The sequence below is a fragment of the Amyelois transitella genome, chromosome 8 (assembly GCF_032362555.1).
Source record: "Amyelois transitella isolate CPQ chromosome 8, ilAmyTran1.1, whole genome shotgun sequence".
Taxonomy (NCBI): domain Eukaryota; kingdom Metazoa; phylum Arthropoda; class Insecta; order Lepidoptera; family Pyralidae; genus Amyelois; species Amyelois transitella.
The window spans coordinates 8,874,495-8,890,423 of NC_083511.1; the positions used below are offsets into that span (position 1 = coordinate 8,874,495).

General features: G+C 35.3%; 2 protein-coding genes across 2 annotated transcripts; one reads left to right on the forward strand and one right to left on the reverse strand.

Annotated features, from left to right (window-relative positions):
• Positions 1 to 3,679: 3,679 nt before the first annotated feature.
• Positions 3,680 to 9,250, reverse strand: LOC106135511 (dnaJ homolog subfamily C member 21). The gene is made up of 7 exons (XM_060945567.1): positions 8,836 to 9,250; positions 8,130 to 8,274; positions 7,089 to 7,236; positions 6,401 to 6,615; positions 5,697 to 5,921; positions 4,685 to 5,032; positions 3,680 to 4,367 (listed from the first exon to the last, which is right to left on the reverse strand). The coding sequence occupies exons 1-7, from the start codon at positions 9,027 to 9,029 to the stop codon at positions 3,828 to 3,830; spliced, it is 1,815 nt and encodes a 604-aa protein (XP_060801550.1). The 5' UTR covers positions 9,030 to 9,250; the 3' UTR covers positions 3,680 to 3,827.
• Positions 9,251 to 11,745: 2,495 nt separating this feature from the next.
• LOC106135242 (MORN repeat-containing protein 5-like) lies at positions 11,746 to 15,131 on the forward strand. Its single transcript, XM_013335488.2, has 6 exons — positions 11,746 to 11,768; positions 12,615 to 12,689; positions 13,364 to 13,488; positions 13,591 to 13,777; positions 14,439 to 14,606; positions 14,789 to 15,131. The coding sequence occupies exons 1-6, from the start codon at positions 11,746 to 11,748 to the stop codon at positions 15,129 to 15,131; spliced, it is 921 nt and encodes a 306-aa protein (XP_013190942.2).
• The last annotated feature ends 798 nt before the right edge of the window (positions 15,132 to 15,929 follow it).

Below are 15,929 nucleotides of genomic sequence, written 5' to 3' on the forward strand. Positions count from 1 at the left end.
TATAATTAGTACTTGTTGATGATGACTGTTGCTTTTTGTTAACTGTTTCAAACTTAGAGTATAATTCATTGGAATCAGAAAAAAAAAAAGATTATTTGCTTGGTTTATTCCTCAACGAAATTTCGCACCAATAAAAAAAAAATAAAGAATAAATAACACTACATCTGCTTCCCATGATTCCGGCTTCTCATCGGCTTTTACTCTTGGGATTCTTTTTTTTGGCGATGTGTTAGCAACCTGTCGCTATTTGAATTCTACCAAATATCTCAATTCTGAATGTGGATGAAGCGAAGGAAGTATGCATAGATCGTGGCAAGTGGAAAGAGGTAGTCTCTGGCCTACCCCTCCGGGAAAGAGACGTGATTTTATGTATGTACCTCATTCTATCATTACCTAAGGCACATAGCTGAACGTGGCCCTATCAGTCTTTTCAAGACTATTGGCTCTGTGTAAGGGATATTGAGGTGACTATATGTATGTATGAGAATGAAACAGGGCACTTTTCATTCAGGTCAGTCAATGTTTCCGTAAGATTTGTTGTAAACGAAATTACACTCCAGAAATGTATCCTCCTGGTGATAATCCCCACATCATCACTTTTCTGGAGAGGAGCTACAGTGAGCCTTTACGACAATGCTCCAGGGTAAAGTATTGCAATGAAAATACCTACTATCAATATTATTCACACCGCTAGCTGAAATTTTTGGATTTCCTTTGTTTTATGTATACTGCAGATCGACGCATTGGGTCAAGGATTTGCCAATCTGCAGTACAGTACGTTTTGGTATGACGCAAGTAGGAGTATTACATGTTGGCTACAAAAGGCTGGACAGTAAATTTATTCATGTAACCTTTGTAAAATAACCCAGCGAGCGACTAGACCGATGTTTAAATAGGCTATAATTAGTAAATTATAGTTAGGCATTGCGGCATATGAGGTAGTATTGAAAACATACGTGTATCTACATATAGTCACGCCTTTTTCTTACAGGGTAGACAGAGCCAACAGCCTTGGAAAGACTGAAATACTTGTACAGAAAATCCCTAGTAGTCCTTATTTTTTGGTCTAAAGACACTAGATTTTGACATAGAAAATAATTTATAGGCTGATGGAGAAAATCGGAAATATTTCTGAAAAAATTCCGAATCCTGAGGTGGTACGGCTTAGAGCATGGAATATTGCAGTAGTATTTTCACCCCATCAGACTGTATCCGTTATATTAACAGAAATTTCCATAAGAAGATACCTAAACATAAAACAATAAAAAACTTACTCATCCTTTTTTGTTTCAGATGGTGTTTTGTTAGCAAATTCTCGTATTAAGGCAGCATTTAGTGGAAAAATATGTGAAATTTAGTGTAATTATTAGGTACCTTAGTGGGTACCTACTTATAGACACCGCATATTTTTACAAAGCATGACATTAATACAGAACATAAAAGGTAAGCCAAACTTATACTCTAGATTAATAATTTGGTTAATTTTTGACTCTATCTTTTCAATTAATTTAATTACTATTAAGGTTACTTATTAATATTTAATTGACTTATAATAAAATGCGTCACAAGCATGTCACGGAGATAAACATGCTGCGCTGGATGTGCGGAGTTTCTCAAAGACTCAAAGATATTTGCGGCAGCCTTCATGTCCGTGACATTGTAGATAAAATGCAAGAGCGCTGATATGGTGTCTTGTAGAAGCCTGCAGACAGAAAGATGATCTATGCCAACGGTCTTAGAACTGAAAATAACGTGGAAAGAGAGAAATAGGAAAAAGGACCCCAGGCCCCGACGCTTAATGGCGGAAGTTGCAACTGGGAACACGCCTTGATAAGAGAGAGAAAGGACTTATTCTATGGAGGTCTAGAACGGATGCCCAAATAAGGAATGTACAAAGAACAAAAAGAAAAGCATCCTGCTGTGCTTAAAGCATGAAAATAAAAATTTACTAAATACATTTTCGCGCAAGAAATATAAAATAAAAAGTAATAATTTGTTCATTCCCCACCGCAAACAAAAATATTACTTTTCTGATTATTTCATGAGTGAATAAGTGTTCATTATAATTCATGCTCAAAAAATAGAAAAAAAAAAGGAATCTGTCATGTTGTAGTCTCACCTGACATTGACAATTACAAAATCAAGAAACGATATCTTTTGATTTTATTTGACTTTGACAGCTTTTCGCCGCAACAACAAAAACAATATTTTATTGTGATTGAAAAAGTTTTATTTACTGTTTTTTCTAGCCGGTTAGTGTGTGGAATTAAGCCCGACAACATGTTAGCCATAGTTTTTATTTGGTGAAGTAACAGTAGAAAAAATATTTAACAATTTATTGTTTGTTCTCAGAGCGTATTAAACGTTTTGGAATGGCCAGATTTCGTTTTGGAAGACAGCACGAAGGATATCGCTTAATATCCAGCGACGACAGCGGATTTTCCGATGCTCAGTTTGAGGAACCACCCCCTAAAATCCCATGGAAAGCAATAAGCCTTGCGTCCTTCCTATTTGTTGTTGGCACAGTTTTACTAATAGTTGGTAGTCTTATAGTTTCTGGTCATATAGACACTAAATATTCGGACAGGCTATGGCCAATCATAGTTTTAGGCGCAATAATGTTTTTACCAGGGGCATATCACATAAGAATAGCATACTGTGCATACAAACAGTACCCTGGTTACAGTTATGCAGATATTCCCGAGTTTGAATAGTAAAATTGAATTTCTTGAGCTCATGTCCAAACACTACATTAAAGTTACAGTGTTCAACATGTCATGTCAGGGCACATTTTTTAACATGTCATGGTAACTGGTAAGAAAAGCAGTTCATGAAAGTCAAAATAAGCAGCTGGAACATGCTGTGACAAGCATGAATTCCTGATGTAAAATAAAAGAAACTCATGTGTTTGTAATTGACACCAAGCAGTCATCAAGTCAAGATGAATATGAACCAGAGATGGAGAAATAGAAAACTTATCAAAGTAAAAATGTACTTTACCCTAAAACTGAAAAATATATTATTTTTGCCTGTGAATACACAACAGTGGCTGATTTAACAGATTTTTTAAATTTTTATTGTAAATGTTCTCAATGTATTTCTATGATGGTTCTGTTATTCTTAATAGGAATTAAAATGTTTTAAATGTTATTAAATTATTATTTGAGTTATACATTTCCCTAACACTTAATTAAAATGATAGCCAATTTATGTTATCTGCGAGAACTTTTTCGAGATAATATTTAACAGATAGTTACCTAGTTATATCAGACAGTATTAAAGGGGAAGCACTGCATGCAATAAAGATTAAGCTACCCTAAAAAAGTGTTTTTTTCAAAATTGAATGTTTTTAATTGAGACTACCTGTATGCAGCTACCCTGGCCACTGTAAATAATGTATTATCCTTTGGTACACTTCAAATCAAACTACAGTAAGTTCACATGAAGAACATTATTTTAATTTCTCAATAGTAAAATTTTTTTGTGGCCAGGACATAATGGAGCACACCTGTCACCAGTGAATTCATAGGTAGAGTATATACCAATGGTTTTCACAAAAAATGCACAGCTGAATGAATTACGCTAATATAAATATCATATTTCTCATCTCATTTTTGAAATCTTAATATTCTTGTATCTAACTATGATTGGTGAAATGGATAAAAAAAGCAAATTTTAATTCATTTAATTTATTAGGCATAATCTTAATGACAGTGATCATAATAATTTAATAAATAGACTGACAGAGTCACTTTTGTAGAGTTTTAAAGAAAATCACGATGATTCTCATTGGATTACTCCATCCTATCTAAATTCATTGCACATTTTTATCTATTAGCTCGCTTGTTTTTCTTATTCTGTGAGTAGCTAGTCTGTGGCAGAGGCACTGAGTGTTTTGTTATTTTTAAATGTTCAAATAGTTTATTTTTTGATGGAAAATCTGCTTGGCAAACTGCACATCGAAGGTTTAATGCTGTACTTGAATCTTCTGTCTCACTTGTTTTATTACTTATAGGTTTTCTGTCCACTAATTTCTTAGTCTTGACATTTCTTTGTGTTTTTGGCAAAGCAGGCCTATCTTTTGGAATTGCTGATTCACCTAATGCATCATCTGTGGGCGTTGTGCTAGATACCTCACACAAATTCTCTGTTGAGGTTTGAGATTGTGATCCTTTCTTTAGACTGGCTTCCTTCTTTGCCTGTATCTGACTTTTGAGCATGTTGAATTTCTTGGCTTTCCTACTGCGGGACGGGCCTTCAATTTCATTGAAGCTCATCTCATCATGACTGTCATTGCCCTCACTTTCAGGCATTGGTATAAATGATTTCTTTTTATTCTTTTTCTTCTTGTGGCTCTTTGGAAGGGCCTGAAATAAAATGAGATAAATGAAATACACCGTGGTATTTTGGTAATATTGTAATTAAAACAATATTAACAGGATACCACAGGTGTGCAAAAAAAGCAGTTTGATAACACTAAGCTATCGCATACAGATTTCTGTTTTATATTTATTTTAACAGGGCTTTGCGATTACTAGACTTCACAAGACTTAAACTAAAGACACCATAGACCTGATAAAATGGAAAGTTAAAAGTCGGAAAGCAGGCCCCAATCCCATACAAGAAAAAGAGAGAGAAAGAAGTGAAGGTATTGGAAAAGATATACATGTAATATAAATTTTACCTGTATCTTATCAGAGTCATCACTAAGCGTTTCCCTGATGTCATTATCTTCAATATCAGATGTTGAATTTTCTATAGGATCTCCATCGTCTTCGGTTTCCCCATTCACTTTACCAGTCACTTGAGCTGGTTCCTCATTATCTCCCACTTTCTCCTCATTGTCTGATATTCCAACATCATCCTCCAATGCCATGTTTGCAACATTGTCTTTGTGTTTCTTGCTGTTCTCGTGATTCTCGAAGGATTTCACATTTTTGAATAGCTTGTTACATGCTGAACAATACAAATTTTTAATGGCCTGTTTTGTCCTTGTTGATGATTTCGGCGTGACTTTTGAGGCTTCACTCGCCTGGAAATAAATCAATGTCAAATCGTTAATTACCTTTAAATTAAAACTTTTTTGTAAATGTGGCAAAGACAAAGAGAAGGCAAATGAATGTTCCACACATATAACCTACCCTCTTTAAAAGACCTCTTTCTTTATCAGAAATTAAAATGTTTGGGGAAAGAGATATTCTACTTATATTTATAGATAATTTGGATTGTGTTTATTTATGAAGGCATACATTTAGATTTATTCGCTTAGTAAAAATATTATATATAACTGGACTGATTTTGACAAATGAAAATAAAATAAAATGTAGGCCACTTTTTTCTGGAATATCCCATGGGAACCCAGAAAGCAGAAATTTAAGTTGTCTCCCATGTTAAGGAGGCAAAAGCTATAGTTACTGTCAATTCAAAATTCAAAATTTTTATTCATTATTATATTATTAGGATACTTTATATCTCTTAATAATTGTCAAAACGTATGGTTTAACAACATTGGTTGACGTCAAATAAATTACTTAAAACTAAGTTTACTGCCGCTTCCAAGGCGTCAGTGCAGAAGAAGCGGTAACAAACTGCACTGCAGCATTTTCTTCAACAACGTCAACTTCACAATATCAATTTAACTTAGAATAGAATGTGGACGAGAGAATACATTGTTCAGATTAATATATATAACTTACTTCCTCAGTCTTGGAACTCTCTTCATTGCTGCTCTCCATACCTCCCTCACTGATAGTATCATCATCAGAGGACAGCCCAAACTCCTCAGCCAACAGGGACTCAATCTCGCTTAGTTTCTTCTGGTAATCATCACTTTGCATAAATGAGCTCTCACCCTCCTTTTTCTTTGCTTCTTCTATCTCTTTCTGCCTTTGTCGGATTCTTTCCCGCCTTATTTGCTCCGACTGTAAAATTGATTATATTAATACAATCATTTTTAGAAGTATTATGTTTCATAACAAAATAATTAAAGGCAGCTTATTAACGATAGCTTGCATAGTAGTCGTATATGTAACAAAATATTGACAGCTCCGGAAGTAAAATAAAGGGTTTAACATTAAAATGGCAACACTCGGCGGCACCATATATTAAAGGTATACTATACTTTGTCGCTGGAGTGGTAATTTGTGGTATAGATCTGCTCTGTACCACTTTTTGCCACTCCAGCGACAAAGGAAATATATATTAAGTTCCAATAGGTTTTGCTTGCAAATTATCCTCTAAAATGAAATTTGTATTATTTTGAAGTTAAATTCCTACACTTATTCAAAGATGAGAAACCAGTTGGTATAACCTAAACAAGCAGCCAACAGAAACATCGCAAATCGGACAGGGTTTTTGTAATATTCATTATTGAAAAATATTTTCTTCAAAAAATACAAACCTTCTTCTTATTCTCCTCAGCTTTTTCTTGCAACAACTTGGTATGCTCGATGACTCTCTTGTCCTTCCTGCGGACGAAACTGACGAGCCTTCTGATCTCTTCGTTCCGCTCCTTCCTCGCCTTCTGACGAATCTTGTTGTTTTCCTTCTCCATCAACTTGATGACTCTGCGGTTGTCGCCTTGCTGAATTTCATATTGGTCTAGCCAGACATAGCCTGTGAAAGAAATTGACATTTAAAATTTGCTATGACATATTTGGCAAAAATAATATTGTGTGTAAGAGAATAAAAATGCTTCAATATTATAATTTATTGCCTGTTACATATCACGGATATAAAGATTGTTTTTTAGGCGATGGGCAGCAACCTATCACTATTTGAATCTCCATTCTATCATTAAGCCAAATAGCTGAACGTGGCCATTCAGTCTTTTCAAGACTGTTGGCTCTGTATAGCCCACATGGGATATAGACGTGACCATATGTATGTATGTATAAAGAATGTAGGCTCTGTTTACCCCGTAAGAGATATAGACGTGATATGTATGTGTTTAACATGCTGAAACAATATGGATAAATATTTACGCAGCAGAAAAAGCAGAGGCTAGTAAAATGTAGTTGTTGTGTTTTTTTGATGCTGAAATGGTGCAGGCAGAGTCTACCGGTGCGCCACAGAGGCCGTAAACTTACTCTTATTGGTAGAGAATGACATCCAATAGGCATAGAACTCATGAACTTCCTCATAAGGAGTTGTTGAGTTTCCAAATTTAGGTATTTTGGAAACTTCTTCAGGATCTTCAAGGAAATCTGTCTCCTCTGAAGCAAGTTTGGAAAACACCTGCAATCAATGAAATATATTGTTATAAATACTTGTGGAGAATGTATGAGAAGAGTTAAATATGCATATATTTTAGCAAATGGAAATCCATAGTGCTTACCCCTGGGGGAACCATTCTTGACTGTTTATATGTAAGAACTGACTTAATTTACTTGATCTACATATAATTGGTACAAGGCACAATCCCTCTTTTGATAGCTTAAAATTAATTGCCATAAATAGTTATTGACACAAATACAAAAAAGAAAGGACTTCTCCATCTATTTCCCATGGATGTCTAAGGGATAGATTTATAAACTTGCAATTCTATTTTAGGCAATGAGCCGCAACCTGTCTCTACTTGGATCTCAATTCTATTATTAAGCCCAGAAGCTAAACACGGATAAACAGTATTTTCAAGTCTGTTGGCTTTGTCTACCCCATAAGGGATATAGACGTGACTATATATGTATGTTATTGGTCTAGGACATTGTATCCTAGTTCTTGCACTTCGCAGTGACAACTGTTTTTTCCAGCTCCAGGATCATGGTCCAAGATAGAACTCTGCATTCTCAAGGGGGATGCAACTGGAACTAATGTTAGAATAATGTCATACAAACGTCTATATCCTTTGCAAGATTGACAGAGCTAACAGTCTTGAAAAGAATTGAGAGTCAAATAGTGGCAGTTTGCTCACCCATTGCCTTAAAGAAGAATCCCAAGTTTCTAAAGCCTATTGCTTAATTGCATTTTACGACATTCATTGAAAATGGAGTGGTCCTATTCGTTATTCTATTGCTGGGAACCACACAACACAAAAATAATATGAAATTATTATTTTGGTGTTACGTGGTTCCCAATAAAGAATTCATAATTATGATAATAAAAAAATATTATGGATAGACTACACTTACTTCACTATAAACTCCATAGAAGCCCGGGGCATCATCGCCGAAGCCCTTGTAGCAGGATGGACTAAAGTATGGGTACACATCAAGACTGTCATCATTGTAAGAGCTGCCAGCACCTCGTAACAACTGCTCTCTGTGGTTGTCATACCTGTATCAAAAATATTTTTTTAATTATTGTAATACTATTTGACCCACTAATTCTTGGACTCATTAATTATAATAGATTTATTTACAAAGTATCAAAATAAAGATCAAATTAGTAAAAGTCATCCCATTTGTAAGGTTTGCCATAAAATAATAAATAGCAGAAATATACAGGGAATGTGGGACAAAGAAAGGTAGGAACAGAAAGCAAGGCATGGGCAGTCAGTTTGAGAGCTGCTGGTCTTGAGCCTTTGATGTAAAGCTCAGAGACTGAGGAAAATTAGGACTGGCATTGTGTAGTTTTATTATAATTATAAATTAATTTCGAATCCAGCAGTCAAGAGGTTTAAATTGTACGGAAAATGTTATAATAAAAAGCATTCAAGTTAATACAAGTAAACAAATTATCTTCCAACATAAAAAAAAATTCTGCTCATAAATTTAAAGATGAAAATGGTAAGTACTCTGCAAATCTACAGAGTACAGGTGGAATCTTAAGTTTATGAAATGGAAAATGTCTTCATCATTTTCGTTGTTGTGAGTAATAAAGATAAAGTATACCTACCATGCTCTCTCTTGCGGATCGGACAGGACTTCGTAAGCATTTTGGACGAGCTGAAACTGCTCTTTTGCTTCTTGCAAGTTATCCAAATTTTTGTCCGGGTGCCACTGCAACGCAAGCTTGCGATATGCCTTCTTTATTTCCGAGGCACTAGCCTCCTTCGTCAAACATAACACTTCGTAATGGCACTTCATCATACACTTTTACAGACTATGTGTAATATGCAGTGCAAAGAAACGTGGTTATAATAAATTACACTTAACACATTTCAGCCAAAAAGTTAATGAAACTTTTAAGATGATCGCAATATTAATTTGGAAGCATTTTCATTAACAACATAGTCAGCAACTAAAAAATTGTACACGAGTATCGATCTATTGTGAAGATTTGCAGAAAGACCGACCAGCAACCACACGAACAGAACTGTCAACTGACAGTGTCAGCTCAGTATTAATATCAAATTGACATTTTATTTCTAAACTGACACTGACACACCATCACACTGACAGTACCTAGTGATTTTCTTTAGTCCTTGGAATGCACTGATCACAAAGTTTGCAGCCACGGTGTACATATCAAAGAGTATGTATGTAGGAGTAGAGAACTAGAAGTTTTTAAACATAACGTTCATAAATACAATAATGCTGCAGAATTGGCTTGCAGACTCAACTCTACCCGATTATCGTATAATTTATTTGCGATGTACCTATTTAACCCTGCAGTGGTCGCGCACCTAATCGAGACAAGAGTGGTCGCGCGGACTACATACGTAGTCCATATTCAAAATGAAATAACTTTTGTTTTTTATATAATTTATTTATTTTACTTATGGAATTATAATCAGTATAGTTTTCTTAATTATATAAAATAAAATAAAAACTTAGATGTCAACTCATTTTTATATTAATTAAACAAAAACAAAAATACTTCTCTAAATTGGCACAATAATCACAGCTTTGATTGATTGAGATCACATTTAAATATAATAATAAAAATTAATCATTCATAGCATTTTCTACACAGGAAAGACACATAATCTTGGAATGATCTCCACAAATAAACTTCTTGCAGGCAGTGCACGACTTTCAAGTATTTTTATTGCGAGCTCTTCTATAGTCGTGGCAACGGCGCCTACATTGCTCGACGTCGCCTCTGAAGCTGGTGCTTGTTTTTTTTTGTCCGTAATACCTAGAAAATCTTTAATTTTTATTGTCAAAGACCTCGGCAACGATTTTGAGTCTATTCTTTTTTGAGCCAATGGTTTCATCCTACCCAAAGATAAGTCGATCAGGAAGTCCCGACGGCATATACTTTCATAATTTTTATTTGCTGTGTAAATACATAATGCATTTGGTGCACTCAAGTTTAGTAAATTGAAGAACACCGTTAGAGGCCATCTTCTAGAGTTTCTCGAAACGTCATACAAAGAACATTTTATCAACAAAAAACACTATGTTGCCTCCGGGTTCTTCCTCTGTTTTGAGGAAGCGTTTTAGACCACACTGTGTTATCAACTCCTGTGTAATATTCATTACGCCATCGTCTTTGCTGAGGTGGTTCCTCATCTTCAAAGCTTTCATCCGACCCTTCTCCTCTAATATCTTGTTCCTGCTCTGATCTACTTCCTCGTCCGAGCTAGACTCAGCTTGATTATTGTCGATGTCGGCATCAACTTCTCTCAACCACGCCTCTATTTGTGCAGCTTGTCGATAATCCATTTTTATCCTAAAAATATAATGTTAAATTAATTTATAGTAAAATAACATAAATCAAAAATATTTATATTACATATTTACATTAATTTATACATAAAATAAATTAAAACAAAAAAAATATGAACTGAAAAAATACTTACGTAATTGGTCGCACGGACTACATGTGTAGTCCAGGAACTTTGCGGAGCTAGTATTGCTACATCCGCGTGTGACCGGCGCTCGTGCTGCACTGTGAACGTTCCGCGATTAGTCATTTGAAAGTACCTAGCGGCACAAGAACCTAACGTGTAGCGTTTAAGAAATAAAACTGATTTTGTATCAGTGGACTACATATGTAGTCCGCGCGACCACTGCAGGGTTAATAGGATAACATAAGTATATATCTATGTATGTAGAGCGATATAGCGATTAATACCTTCTTATAATACTCCGCTGAAAATTAATTTATTTTATTATAGGTAAACAAATAAATTTTCAGTGTACTATTTACTTACCTGCCTACTTACTTTAAAGCAATTACTAAAAATATTTTGAGAAGTATAAGATAATAATTTTTATATCGGTTTAACTAGATGGTTAAAACGGTAGGGTTCTGGTACCTTCATACCTATTTTTTTGTATAGTTTTGACGTTATTATTCTCATGGATAATTAAAAAAATGTCAAAACCGGTAAATTCGATCTACTTTCATATCTTATTTTAGTGCTGCAGTAAATTTTGTCAAACACTACACACCTGTAAAAGATTGAATTCTAGGAACACAAATTTCCAAAAATTGCCGAGGAAACAGGAGTAAGTGGAATTTTTCATTTTCCTCGGGCGTACCTTTGGATGTCGTAGAAGTCCACTACTTGGTTCCCTTGCAAAAGCTGCGGAGGTTAGACTTCGTGTAAAATCCTGACTTACATAATCCAAGATCGTGGTCAAAAGGCACAATCCCGGGCTCCTAACTAGATAGGTAAGGATTTTCCTGGGATTAAATGCCAGGAGGCAGAAAAAGATTTTAGTGGATGTAGAGTGGAATCATTGATGCCTGGGAAAAATACTGTTCCCGTAGATAATTAACTATGAACGCGAGTGAAGCCGCTAGTGAAAGGTTCATATTAAACGATCTTAGTTAAAATTAGAATAATTTGTTTAATATTATATTGACTAATGGTGAATGCTTTATTGGCAGGTCAGACGCGCCTAGTTCAGTATGTCACAGATGAAAGATATACAGTGAGTTATCCACTAAGAATATACCTACTTCGTCAATTCATCTAATTTCTAAATAAGTATTATAAACTGACTGACTGACTGAGATAAACCTACCAGGGTCTAGAGAAGAAGGTGTTTTGTTTTACGCCGTCGCATACGCGGACGGTTATTTATTTATTATGAATGAAAACCTTCCTTAATGCCTTAAAAATATAGAACTATATATATAAATATTATATATATATATATATATATATATATATATATATATATATATATATATATATATATATATATATATATATATATATATATATATAAATATATATATATATATAATATAAATATATATGTGCCGTGTGGTTCCCGGCACTATTACAAAAAAGAATAGGACCACTCCATCTCTTTCCCATGGATGTCGTAAAAGGCGACTAAGGGATAGGCTTATAAACTTAGGATTCCTCTTTTAGGCGATGGGCTAGCAACCTGTCACTATTTGAATCTCGGTTCTATCATTAAGCCAAATAGCTGAACGTGGCCATTCAGTCTTTTCAAGACTGTTGGCTCTGTCTACCCCGCAAGGGATATAGACGTGATCATATGTATGTATGTATGTATATAAATATATATATATAAATATATATATAAATAAATATATATATATATATATATTCTGATTCGTCATTGATGCTCGTATGACATTCTCATCATAGGCGTTTTTTTAAACAAAAGTAATAATGAAAGGAAGAGTGAAAAGGAATTAATTTTAGGTATCTAGATTGATTGATAATTAGTCTTGTGGGTAATGACTATTACCTCTGTATTTCCCGGACGATATAGATATGTATGCGTGTATGTGAATTGCAGGCAGCCAGACAGACGTGTGTCGCAGTATGAAACACTCATGAGGAAGTTTTCTCAGGCGCATAAGGAAACGTGCAGGTATGCCCTTGTCTTCCTGACGCATTTCTCGTTTACATCCTCACCTCTTTGTAGACAAACCAGTGTGCCTTTGACTATGATGATTGGGCCTGTGGCGTGTCGTTTGAATTAAGAAAACGAAGAACGATGTCTGCGCGCGCAACACGCCGCTTCAGAGAACATCGCCGAGCCGACCGGGTGATCCACATATAGCTTTTGTTCATATCGCACGGTGTCGCGTTTCTATATTAAACATTTATGTATATTTTTTAGTTTCATTTTGTTAGAAGGTTGTGAAAGTAAACCTAAATTCGAGGCATTATAGGCCATATAGCTGAATGTGGTTTTCAGCATTTATGAGACAGTTGGCTCTGTCTACCCTGTAAGGGATAAAGACGTGATTTGTGTGTTCCTATAGGTAGAAAGATTAAAGGTTTTGCCTACTCCTCCGAGAAAGAGGCGTGACTTTAAATATAAGCAATTATTACGGAGCAATAAGTGATAGTTTTTCGAATTCCACGAGAATTACCTACCGGTTATACAAGCAGAATTATGGGAGGAGTGCGCTGCTCTCGCGTTTGTTCTCCAACAGTGCACTCTTTCTTGACTCCCTATAAATCCTAAATCTCTATAGTAAGCAGAGCTGCGAACTACCTAGTTTCTGGTTTATAAAACATTATTATTGTTTTGAATAGGTCAGTGCAGGTGGACATTCCGATGGTCCAGCGAGCTGCGAAGCAGTTCCCAACTGGCTCTCAGTATACGGGCACATGGGATGTGCTGGGGATGAGTGGCACTGGAGAATATACGTTTTCTAATGGTAAGGCATTATGTGTTCCCGCCTTTTTTACATATGATGTCACTTTTTTCATCATGGAATAAGTACGTTTGTACGTATTTACTCACAAATTTCAATTTTTAGGGGTAAAATACACTGGAGAATTTGATGACGGGATGTTCCATGGCGAGGGAGAGCTGCTTTACCCCAACGGAGAGGTTCTTAAGGGCAGTTTCCGGCAGGGCCGCATGGTAGAACGAACGTTGATATTCGCTGACGGCTTGTATTATAGCAACACCGATTGGATGTACTGTGAAATGCCAGACAGAAGGTACGACCTTCGATTGATCAACTATCCTACCAATTACTTATAGCTCATCCAATCTTAGTAGTCAAGTTTTATAGATTTGAGCTGAATTTTCTTTATAACATGAGCTAATCTAATATATATAAGTTCTTAATTAGATTCAGATGGAGACGGATTGTTCCGTGTGTTTCCCAGCACTTTAGAATAGGACCACTTCATCCCTTTCCTCCTTTCAAATAAGCACTTTCATTTAGTGCGGTTCTACTTTGAAGCAATAATGTTTAACTTCCCCCTGCAAAGGTTGCGGAGGTTAGATGGGAGTCACTTCTTGTAAAAACCTGACTGACCAATTGAGTATTATGGTCAAAAAGAGATCCCTGGGGTCTTTTCTATGGAGTTAAGGATGTTATAGGGTTTAAAGCCAGGAGGATGAAGAAGAAGACAGACGTGACCTTTTTTTAAGACAGAATCTGTAAATGATTACATGCTGGTCTCTAAGTAATATAAATATGTGTCCAGTTGCATTTCTACCCGCGCAAATTTTAAAACCTATCAAGGGAAAATCTTATTTCAATGGGATTCTCATTACAGGTTCTAGTTTCTTGAAACTTAAAGATTTTTACATTTAATTTCAAGATTATATTAATATTTCAATGCCTGTATTTCCTGGCGTACTTTGGTTCAGGTACACAATAGAATATGAGGAGGGTCTGAAACCAGCTGGCCAGTCGAATGTGACTGCAGATCTTCCGCCCAGGGAGATACCACCAGGATTTTACGACACCGGGGACGGTTTCTATGATCCAGAGAGCAAAATGGTGTATTGTGCTGATAATATATCTGCTATATTAAGGTAAAGTAAAAAATAACATATTACTCAAGGTAGTTACATTATTTTGTTAAAAGTAAGCTTAATGTTCAGGAACTCGAAGAGGCACCCTTTTTTCGAAGGAAGCCTGTTTTCAGTAAAACTCGAAATTAGTATTGTGAAAGAGTCATTTTTTCGGTTCAAACTAACAACTTGTTTATCTTTAGATCTCCATCAATCAAAGAACAGGATTGGATTATCGAAAATTGTCGCACGAATCCAAGCGAAGAAATCGGCCCTCGACCTGATTTGTACGAAGACTGGCTTGAACCAATGGCAGAGCCCGAGCCTTTACCCCTCCCAGCCGCCATGTCAAGGGCTACCGAGTATATGTTTGAAGGTAATACTCCGTCATCCCTGTCTTTGGGCGACGACGACAGCAGCACAGCTAGATTGAATGACTACAGCAGGTGGTTACGTCGCTTTAGACAGTCTTGCTCTTACCGTTCCTCGACTAAACTAAATCGTTCTTCAACTAAACTGATTCGTTCAACAACTAAATTAAATTGATAGGAATTTTAGATAGGAATATTTATTATTGCTAAATTGGTTTTAGCTTTATATTACTGTTATATTTGCTGCCTGCTTGTTATATTTTCTTTTGGACAGAATTTTGCATAGCTTTTTGTATTAGTGTGTAAACCGTATGTCAAATGGAATATCGGCTCTTTATTCAACATTTTAATTCATACTAAGATTTATGTTGTTAATTGTGTATTTATTAATTCAACATTTTGTTCATGTATTATGATTTTGTTAATTTCGTTTTAATTTTAAATATGTTAAAGTTTTTGATGACTTGATGTCGATACACCACGTCCTCCTGTTTATTTTTTTTGTGTCTTTTGTTATGCGTAGTGTTAGCATTCTGCTTGAGACATTTGTGAGGTAGGTACTTGCAACATCAATATCGTACATTAAACCAGGAAATAAAGATACTTAACAGATCTCCATAACTAGTAAAAAAGATTATCTATTTTCGTATACGCATGATCTTTCGTGCTGTACAAGGTGCAAAGTTGGGATTTGTGGTGTAATATATAAGACAACTTATTGAAAAGGGATACTTTACTATTTCATTACATTAGGAACATGTTTTGAGTACAGTTCTTTTAAGATAATTTATTTTCTTTATAAAGAAATCCCTTGTCAATAAGATCGTGGTTTTAGTTTTAATGTTTACTTAGTTCGTTATATACTTTAGTTATATATATGCTTTATTGTTAAAAAAAGTGTTTTCTTTATTATTATACTAGCGACCTGCCCCGGCTTCGCACGGGTAGCATTTATAGATATTTATAAACCTTG